The 11,320-nt window shown below is 40.4% G+C and overlaps 1 protein-coding gene across 1 annotated transcript in view; it reads left to right on the top strand.

Moving 5' to 3' along the window:
• The window catches only part of LOC108754382, a 36,401-nt gene extending 26,291 nt beyond the window's left edge, over positions 1-10,110 (top strand). Inside the window, exons 2-3 of the mRNA XM_018496634.1 lie at positions 9,838-9,915; positions 9,994-10,110. Coding sequence (XP_018352136.1) covers positions 9,838-9,915; positions 9,994-10,110 — 195 coding nt within the window. The remainder of the gene's footprint in view (positions 1-9,837; positions 9,916-9,993) is intronic.
• The last annotated feature ends 1,210 nt before the right edge of the window (positions 10,111-11,320 follow it).

Genomic DNA, 11,320 nt, shown 5'->3' with positions numbered 1-11,320 from the left:
CGGCGGTAATAGTGGTCGCGGTGGTGGTACATATAGACGTGTCCGTGTATACGTGTGCGGGCGCACGGTGAGAGTCGACGTGCCGGGGGTGGAGTGGCGATTAATTATGCAGAAAATGCGATCGATGGAGGAACGTGCACCCTTAAAATATTGATACCACGAACGGTCTCTACTACCATAACCGCTCTCTATACTATTCTCTACCCTCGATCTAACAACCGCCGAGGCCGCGACTCGTAGGGGGGCTGCCGCCGTTTTCGCAGACTCTCTCGATTGTTCTGTTCTATACCTGTAATATCGAATCCACCCAAGTGAAAAGTAATATTCGCCTCGGGTAGTGGGCGTGCGTTCGGAAACCGTCATCTGCTCGCTTTCCATATTTTATACATGTGTATACCTTATTATTACAGCGCCGGAGTTTTGTTTTGTTTCTGGATATCAGACGTAGCCGCTTTAAATCTTCATATATATATACGAGGAATCCCTCTCCTGTTCAATTTTCAACGCAATCGTCGAACGAGACTATCCCGCGTTTCCATCTTGAAGAGATACTCTGCTGTAACTAATAATCTGTCACAACTTAAAAAAAACAAAAATATCGCCTGCGACTGCGGCTTTGGTTGCATAAGAACCTAGCAGTTCAACGTCGGATTATTCCTTTCCTCTTTATTTTCAACTTTATACGAGGAATTCCCCTGTTGAATTTTAGCGCAATCGTCAAATAAACGTCGTCTCTATCTCGCGTCCCAGGAATCTACTACAACTAATGTATCATAACTGGGGAGGGAAAAAAAAAATCGCTTACGACCGCGGCGTAAGAATCTAGTAATTCATCATCGAGATCTTCCATTTCGCTTTATCTTAAACCTTCATACATACTAGGAGTTCCCTCGTCGAATTTTAACGCAATCGTTGAATATAACTCTCTCCTATCCTGTGCTCCGATCTCGAAGAATCTTCCGTAACTAAGAATCTACTGTAGCCAAGAAAGAAAAAAAAATCGCTCACGACTACGGCTTTGGTTGCGTAAGAACCTAGCAGTTCGATATCGGGGGGGCTCTTCCATTTTTTCTTCATTTTAAATCCTCGTATACTAGAAATTCTCCCGTTGAATTTTAACGCGATCGTTGAATGCGTCCATTCCGCGTTCTTATAGAATACCGTAACTAGAAATAAAAAAAAGAAAGAAAAGAAAAATCGCGGCTACGACCGCGGCTTTAGTTACGTGAGAACCTAGTAGTTCAATTTCGAGATCTTCCATTTCTCTTTATTATTTCTACGACGAATCGAGAGTTAACCGCAGCTTTTTTTCAACCGCTTGGCCCAACCGCGACTAATAACGGACGACGGCGATTGCGAATAATGTGGAGGACATAAACAATATTCCGTATACTTCGCCATCCCTCTCTTCCTCTTCGCGGTGGCGTTAATCATCCTCGCCATGGAGGCGTCCTATCCCGAGAGAATTTCCTCTTATTTCGCGAGAGAGGAGTTAATAGGAGAGTTCCGTTCGGGGCTCGAGATTTCCGCTGCGGAACTTCTAAGTTTGTCAATGCCGCGGCGCACGCCAACGCCGGGCACGCGGGAGGAATGGAGAAAATTGCGAGAGAAAGGGAAAAGCTGAGGGACAAGCATTTTCACACTTTCCTTCCCCGAAGTTGGAGAAACTCGCCGCGAGGAAAGCCCGACGCGCCGCCGAGCCTCTCGCATTTTCCGTGCTACATTGAGCGGAACGCCAAGTTCTCACGGTTATATCGTTCCAATCAAAGGAAAGGCGATGCAAATTGTATTCATCTTGAAAGGAATATCTTTTTGTCGATTATCACTGTTTTACTCCTGGCGTTATACTTGCGTTCGAATACCAATGAATAATGCGCGACAAGAACAAGCCCACCACTTGTTTCGTTTACAGTGTTGCGAGATGCAACATTCGATCGCAGCAGCGTAATAATGTTACGGAAGTCAAGGCTGAAACGAGAAAACGTTCTGCAAATTATCGCTGATAAGCGAGTTTTACGTTTCATCGGACGTTTCAGCTTCGAAACTATAATGGTGCTGACGAAATGTAAACACATGTAATGTATAGATTAGAAAATTCACAGCACCAGATTTTTTTTTAACTTCCGGGTCACGTTTCTGCGATGCGATAAAACCTACTCAGCAGTACTCGATAAATCGATGACGATGGCCAATAAATGGCAAAGCTATTGAGCAAGTAGGAAAGACGAATATTATACAATATTCAACGAAATATCTTTTAAGATCGTAATGTGAATACACAATTAGAAAATGAAAGCCGTAAAGGATTAAGCTGGATCTTTAGAGCTTTAAATAATTCGAATGTGAATTTATTTACATAGGTGCTTAATCCTGCAAACTACATGTCGAATTTAATTTTCAGTCTAGAAAACTCAATTCTTAATCGAACTAGAGTAGTAATAACGCAAATTAATTTAACAATAAGTATTATTATCGCCCACACGGAAGAAATACATTTGTAGCGAATAATAATTGCTTGTTTCAAGTATTTTAACAATTCGTATATCCGCGTAAATCAGTCGTAAGTTTCTCACAAGCGTAAAATTTATTCGAAATATATTCTGAAAATCCTAGTAAGTTTAATACTTAATAATCAAGATTATTAAATTAAAACAAATTCGATTTGTTTATCGTATGAAGTCGTTTCTTCGTTCAATTTTTGTAATCTTTAAAAGAAAATTTATTCTTGTTTCACACTTGATAATGAGTTTTCTCAAATTTCTAACAGGTATATTTAAAAATAATTATCAAGAAAAAATATTCTTTGTTGAAGATAAATATTACAATATTTAAAAGGAAGAAAGGAAATTGAGTAATCACTTTTCTTAGCAAAGAGATGATACTTTTCTGTGTGCAGCATTCGAGAATCGTGCGTGAAAATGAAAGTTACGTGTTACGAGGATCCTGCCAACTCTTTTATAAACATGACGTTTTCTTATTTCTCGAAATCGTGTATATTGATCGCCCCACATGTATTTATATCGTATCGGGACGAAAATAAAGTCGAGAATTGGCACGATTCAATGGTGAACGCGTGCCAGAAATATATTGGGCGGGACTGACCGGATCTCTCTCTCTCTCTCTCTCTCTCTCTCTCTCGGCCGCTAAATCGCATTCATAACTTCCAAGCATACCACTTTTAACGAATTTGAATACGTCGGATCCGCTGGATAAATCATTCTCTCCACGTTCGCGCATTACGCGACTTACTATATATATATTTTCGCAAGTGCGCGGTTCCGGGGACCGCAAACGTGAGTATAACTCGCCCGAGCACTTTTGACGTAAACTCGTAATAGAATTATCTTCATGGCTAAAACGTGACTGGCTACGCCGGTATTAAGATACGACTCAAAGCTGAAGGGGTTAATTACGACATCTCGTCGCGCATCTGTTTACTGTGTTGTGGGAGTTGCAGCTCAACCGCTGACGAAGTCCCAGTGGCAATAAATTCGTCCGAGGTGGAGGTTTCGCGACGTAAAAACGTCTTCGCCCGCGAAGAGGACTTTCTCGCGAAAGTAGCTTCTCGCGAAGTGATCCTCGAGGAGAACGAAGAAACCGACGCTGTGTCTGATCGTGAAACGATGGGAGCGTTTTCGCGTGGAACGCCCGGTCGCACGATGGCGAAGACCATTGTCCTCGCGCCGGAGCCGGTTTTGAAAGCTAGAAAAAATCGTCGCCGATCCGCACGAGGGCGGGGCGGGGGGGGGGAGAGAGGGAGAGAGAAAGAGATGGAAACGGTCCTCCGCGGAGGACTGTGCTTGCCTTCCTCGTAGCTGGATGAAAACGATCCGAGGAATCTTTCTCACGACCCGGGGCCATCTTGGGACCGCGGTGTCGAAGGACTGCGAGTTAAATGAAAGGGAACGAGATGCCGGCGATGGACTATCTTTCTTCGCTCGCTCCGCTCCGGACATTCCACGCTCGTTTATTACGGTGTTGTTTACTCGACAGTCCCATTTTCGGTCGGGTACATCCGCGCGAGTTTTCCCTTGGACGCGGAGAAAGAACGTCGACCATCGCGTAACATATACGGGAGGAAAGACGGGAGCAAAGTTTTTGCTCAAGTATTAGATTAACGCAAAAATGCTCAGTGCCCGATTTATTATTCAAAGTTCAAACAGCAGCTGCAATTTTGTTAAAAATAAAATAAAATCCAAGTCATGCTCTACCTGACGAGAGAATTTAAGAAACTGTTTTTTTTCAATTGTAATGATTTTAAATAACAATAAATAAAGGGCAAAGTAAGAGTCAAACACATTTCTGAAAATTGTCACACAATTGAAAAGAATAAATGACAAATAGAGAAAAGTAAAATTGAAAAAATATAATACAGTAAAAACTCAGTTTCAATACAAATAAATTACAAGTTTCGGCTGCCGGATTCGGAGACCTCTTCAGACATTAACTTATAAAAATCGCTGTACAAAATTAATTATTGGAAATGTTCGCATATTTAATATAATCACAGTAACCAAATTAACATACCGGAATTCTAACAAGCAATTAAAACTCACCAAAAATCATGTGTAAATTGTTCAAACAAGTGTCCATACAAGTATGAGAACCCATTAAAATATGTAATGGTTTTTGACGGAGTCAAAATATTTTTTTTATTTAATTCGCAACAACTCGGTAACAAAAAATCGTAGGGACATTTTTTTAAAAACAATTTTATAGGAAAAGCTTTTACGTTAGAAATTCAAAAAAAAAATTTTTTTTTTTTGACATGTGACAGGCCCACAAAGAGAAGAAAATATTTTTCGTTTTGTTTAACTCGTAGTTTTCTATATGTAAAAATTACAAAACTCACATAAATTCACAAAATATAGTAACCATTCGAAAGTAGAGACTTCAAGCTTGAAAACCCCTTTTTTTTTGTTCATTTAAATTTCATTTATTCTTAATAAAATTGCAGCTGTTTGAACTTTGAATAATAAATCGGGCACGAATTTGTGCAGTGATCTAATATCTAAAAATTTAGCTACACCGTTAGATATAATAACGGAGAGGGGGGGGAGAGAGAGAGAGAGAGAGAGAGAGAGAGAGAGAGAGAGAGAGAGAGAGAGAGCAGTGGTAATCCAATCCCTTGATTTGAATAACCTTTTGTTATTTTTATCTTTCATGTGCAATTCATGTGTATCTTCAAAATGCAAATCAATCCATTCAGTGGTTAGTTTCACAAAATAAATAACGTAATATTAACGTAGTAAATAATAAAGTAAATTTGAGTCGAATTTAATACATTTTCTTAAGTTAGATTGTTTAACTTTATTGCTTTAATTAAATTAACGACATGTCGAGCAGTGGCGACCTATAAAAATGATTAAATAAGTAATTCAAATTTGATATTTGACACGAATTTAACAGTGTACGAATATGAACATAATTTTGTTGCATCATCAAAATAATGACGTAGGAATTTCAAGCATAATAAGCAATACCGCAGAATATTCTGACGTTCTAGCAATCACTTTCAGCGTATTATATCATTATTTTGATAATCCAAAGAACAAAATTATTTTCAGATCTGTATGTACTAATAAATTTTGGATATCTTAGCAAAAACATCGTTTTTCAATTATCGTTAATTAATCTCCATTAATCTGAAGATATTTAGAAATTTTTAAAAATTAGCTCGCCGAGCGACTCGCGTCTGTTTCGACGTTGAGAATCCTGATCTCTATTACAGTCGTGATTTCCATTTCGTCAGGTTTGCCACCGTCCGTTTCGCTGTGACACGATTCTCCTTTGTGCGTGCTTTTTCGTTATGGCGCAGTCATGAAGTTTGCCACGTGCTATTTTTTTTTTTTTTTTTTTTTTTAAAGTCAGCCTCACGAGATCGTTTCTCTTGTTTTTACGCCTGCGGAGGAGGGAAGCACATTGAGTAACGATAAATTCTCCTTCCGCGCTTCCTGGCTATCTTCCTTCGCGTCTTCTTGCCGCTCTCTCACGTACTCTCCCTTTCCCTATGAAGTCGCTCGTGATTTCCGTTCATTCACCCTTTCCGGTCATCACCCTCTCTTCGCGCGCTGCCTCCACTGCTCTCTCGCATTGTTGTCTCTTCGCAAACTCACTTCCGCGACGTCTTCTCAGGATCGTTTACCGCGCAGCATCCACCTCCTAATAAATAAAGATGAATGTGTTACTTCCTTTTTCTTTTTTTTTTTTTAATATATATAACATAAAGTCGAGAAAGAAGACAAGATCGATAATATAGCGTGTATAAGCAGAGATTTACTTCTGAAAACTTTTTAACGACTGTGGAGGTCTTCATAAGCGTGCAGTGCAGGTGCAATTCGTTCATTTGTAAACTTTGTATTTCTTAAGGGTACTTGCAATTGTCGTACTTTCTCACAGCTGCTCCTGCAAAAATTTTAACAAGCCGCGACAATTTTATCGCCAATTTCAACTTTCGCAATTACGCTTTCTCGCGAGGGTGGTGTATAAAGTGATTTCACTGATGGCTTCGCGGAAGAGAGATATGTTGCACCAGCAAATAAGAAACATGAAAACCCTTCAGGCTCCATGAAAGATTTATCGTCGGTCGACTCTCCATGCAGAAAATGCATCGCGTAATCGCTGAGTTTGTCGTACCGCGTTTAGAAATGTTCTCACAATCGGTCGTCCGTCATCGTCAAAGTGAATCTCGCCTTAACGCCGTGCCGTGTAATATCCATGATTCACGTGACGCCTTAATTTTGTTTTTACAATCCGATCGCGCGCCGCATCGCTAACTCGATAAAAGTCGGTAAACATCGGTACACGTGAGGCTTATTTCTGGAGGAGGGATCGATTAAACTTTAAATGGATATTCTTATATTAGACAAACAGTAAGTTGAGTAACGTCTGTGATAAAAATCAATGTGCGTATCGTTTGCATTTTACGCAGCCTTCAAATTTTCGAGTCGAACAGCTTGGTCGAATCGCCCGAGGCGATTTAAAAATAGAGAACGTCTGGAAATCTATACTATTTTAAGATCCGACAAGAAATTCGTTCAGCTTTATTTCGGATTGGCAGACATTTGTCATATTTTATTAGGTTGGATAAGATGCGACTGTGCACGGCTTAATTGGCAAACGGCATTGGCGAACTCGTTCGCATCGTGCAGGACAACAAGATTGGCGTGTCGGGCAATACGGTTTCCTCTTAAAAAACAAGGCGAACCAATCGACAACCAGTTTCCGTGGAACGAGCAACGTGCACGATATTATCTAATTTCTGAATTATTTATCACACGTCGCCCTTCTTCCACTGGTTCGTCCGTGCCGTTTTCGCATTTCGGTATCGATTTTATGGTATTGATTGCTAGAAACGAATATTTAATTATTTTTTTCCACGATTCCTCACGTTCCCGTTGTGATGCTTGCTGTGTTTATAAGTTGAACTCTGATTTCGTATAAACGTTACACACAGTCTAGATTTTGACTGCTTCACTTAAAAGAACAGCAACATCTATATATAATTCTCATTGTGTTAATATTAATACCAATATGATGTGGATTCAACATCATGGCTTTTAAATTCCAACCAATGATGTTAATGTAAAACATCAGAGGTTTAAAATCCACACTATATATTGGTTGGTTGACGTTGATGTTAATGTTAACAATATGATGTGGATTTAGCACTCTATAAGATTTTAAAATCACACCATGACGATGTTATATAAACATCAGAGATTTGAAATCCACATCTCACACAAGTTGGTATTAATATTAATACCAACACAGTGAGAATTAGGTACACCTTATGCACTCTAAAGCTCACCGAGAGAGTACGCCGAAAGAAAAGATTAGCTGCTGCAGAAAATTAGATGGTAAATTATGGCATAATATTTTTAACTGGGGGGCTGCAGCAGCCAATTAAAAATGCTACGTCGTATTCAGCCAATCTTTTCTTTCAGGGGTATCTTTGCCAAAAGAAAGCACTTCTCTCTGACAAAATTTCATTTGAAATCGTCGTTGAACTGTAGGTCTATGACTGTACAATCAGTGTGTGCGCATCACAAGCATATGAGAGAAGTCACATCGCGTTCGGACTACGAACAATAGGATTGAGGAGGACACTCTAAAAAATATAATAGGTGTGGATTTAACACCTCTGTGGTGTAAACCTCTGATTAATATTAACATCAACGTCAACCAACCATAGTGTGAATGTTAAATCTCGGACGTTTATATTAACGCCATGGTTCGAATTCAACGTCGCATGGGTGTAAAATTCACATCGCAGGTGTTAAATCCACACAGATTTTTTCAGAGTGTCGAAATGATCTACATTGTTTCACGATGATTGTTATTAAAAATATTTGTTTGCCGAATATATTAATATTATTCATTAGCGGACCCCTGTAAGAATATAATACAGAATCTTTGCGTTCAGAGATATTTTCAGGTGGATTTCAAATTTATGAGTTTGTGATTGCGGATCGTGACATATAGCGTCACGTTTTACGGAAAAACCACTGTGCTGGATGTCTTTCACAGCCACACTCATTTCGTCGTGCAGGAATCGGGTGTACGAGAAGGTCCGAGGGATCGATAACGCGGATAATCGAACGTCAAACGGGGACGTGACCGTTTGGGCCCTCCGCCCTCGCCTCGAGCGAGGAACCTTCCGGTTCCTTTCCAAAGTCGCGAATAATACCGCAGATCGTGCTCGATAACCGCGTTCTTCGAGGATGGATCTCGATGGCGCGAAGACATATCGATGATCCGCGTGAGAAATGTTTGTCGATCTGAGACGACGGTCTAATCTGTTTCATTCCGCATCTTCAATCTTTGGATCGATAAACGACATCTTCAGATACTATATCGTCTCACGTTTTTATACAGAGGATCAGCGATTTGAATTAATTTCTTATCAAAGGATTTATTTGCAAAACACGCTTATAGTTCATTCAGTTTAATCCTAATCGATATTTTTTCGAAAATTTCCTTAATATCCGCCGTGTACTGTATTTTTTTTGCTCAAAATTAACATAGTTGAACGATTTTTTTTTATTTCGTGACCAAAATACGAGGAATAAAATTACGCAATTTACAATTATATAAGATTGTGGAAAACATTTGTTATAAATAATTTTTTACAACGGAGCTGAGGAAAGATGTCTCCGGCTGGATCCGTGAATTTCGATTACGGTTAAAAGTTTCTCCAACAAACGATTAATAAATAATATTATGAGGATGAAAACGATACAACTTATGGTATAATTAGCGTAGTTGGACTATAATATTGCTGGTTGCTAAATTTACTCAATAGCGGGAATGGAAACACATACACGCCGAATGATATTTCGCTCGGTTATGAGAAATTCGATATTTATACTTGCGCTTGTGGCCATGGCGTTGCGAAATTAGCAATTAACGTTAACAGCGCCCGTTGTATCTCCATTGCACGGCTTAATTCAAAATAAGACAGAACGATGTTCGAAACGCCGCTGACAGTGAATTCTGGGACGTAGCCAGAGCCGAAGCTAATACCATTAACCCAACAATCGCTAAAGTGGCAATTAGACTTTGAAGACGAAGCCGTTTGTACGACACTTCGGAACTGAGATTCCATATATATAGTATATATATATATGTGTGTGTGCAAAATGATACGAGATGGAAACTGGTACACGGCGATGGCGAAAACATATTCCCCATTTTCATGAAAACGCGGATTTTACGCGATTTTATGCGTACCATGTTACGAATGTTACATCGGCTTTTCCAACAATATTTGTTTAATCATTATTTCGAATTAGAAATGTCTTTCATGGATTATAAATAGCTATTGGTTTTTCACAGTTTGTCAGAGGAATTATTCGAGGGTGGATAAGATCGACACATGCGCTGACGGGATACAAAGCGGGATATATCCTTAATGTAAGTCTCTGATACAAAGCGCGAGTCTGTGGTACAACGGAGAACTCTCTAAGCGGAGGATTTCCTTTATGAAAATAGGATTCAGCGGTACCGGTAGATCCTCCAAGTCTTAGCCTGTCGCTTCGACTTAATTGCCAAGATTATCCTTATGTAAATACATTCCTCTATCGCAAGTTACGCGTCGTGGTACGCTAAGACAGTCCCGTGATAAGGAGATTGCGAGCTAGCTTGGAAAATAATCGTCGCGGGATGTTGAGGGTGCCGGTGGTACCGAGTTTTCGCGACCCTTAGCCGACGGTGGTTCTCTTCAACTTTCTCGAACAGCTCTTCGGCTGGGGGTCGCGAAGGGGTAGGGATCGCTGGTAGAACGGCAGGGGAGATCGGTGGTGGAAGAAAAGCGGTTGCCCTCGAGAATTCTGCCCCCTCCCGGGGGTTGTGTAGGTGTTAATCGCGACTTGTGTGCAGCCCGCTGAAGAACGTGGAGGAGAACATATACGGGGGCCCGGGTATAGGCGAGCAGCATAATATCGACCGTAGATGTTGTTGATGCAAACGGTAACCACGGGTGACACGAGCCGGTTGACCAATTGCAGTCTTCACGGTGGCCGTGCCCGACCAATCGTCTAGCGGTACGCTGCCGGTTTTTTGATTGGGCGATACCAGGGATAAGAGACCAGTTCGAGGCCACCGAGACCCACAAATGAACGTGGACGTACCAAGTGGAGAACATCGGTCTGCTGCGGTGCGAAGTGCTCGTCGTTCATCATCATCCTCGTCCTCGTCCACGTCGAACTACCTACTTGGTCGCCGTCTCGATCGTCTCTTCTCCGTGTGTGACGCGACCTTTGGATAACTATTCCCGACCTTTGGATTTTGTGTCTATTTCTCGGTTCTCCTGAACCTCTTCTATGTAAGATCTTTTTACAATCAGCTTTACAGTCGTTCGTTATTATCCAACACGACCACCACCACCAGCACGCCACTATGAACGCACTTGATGCCTCACGTTATATTCTGCTTTATTATCTGAAATCTCTTAATTTGATAAAAACCATCCAATTTCCTCCGTTTCCTCTTTTCGGCAAGTTTTTTCTATACACCACATTAGTTGAACGCAAAATGGGATTAGCTTTAAAGTAACATCTAATATCTCCAGGTCCTTCATTTTTCACTTTAGGTATATCATTTTTAGGCCGATCTAAAGTCAAATCTCTCGGATGTTCTTTCATTTTATTGAATTATTTCATTTCTTGATCGACCCTCGTCGTTTGAGATATTAGAGAGTTTAGAATAATCTTGTATTTTCTGTACCTCTAACTAATCTCTTTCCAGCTTTATAGCCGAACCAGTGTAGAATTTCGCAAATACGTGTTCTTTTTATGCACAATATTTCGAAATCGTCGAC

This window comes from Trachymyrmex septentrionalis, unplaced genomic scaffold (genome assembly GCF_001594115.1).
Source record: "Trachymyrmex septentrionalis isolate Tsep2-gDNA-1 unplaced genomic scaffold, Tsep1.0 scaffold8, whole genome shotgun sequence".
NCBI lineage: Eukaryota > Metazoa > Arthropoda > Insecta > Hymenoptera > Formicidae > Trachymyrmex > Trachymyrmex septentrionalis.
Note: the sequence above shows the minus strand (reverse complement) of the source record. Positions and strands in the feature narration are given on the sequence as shown.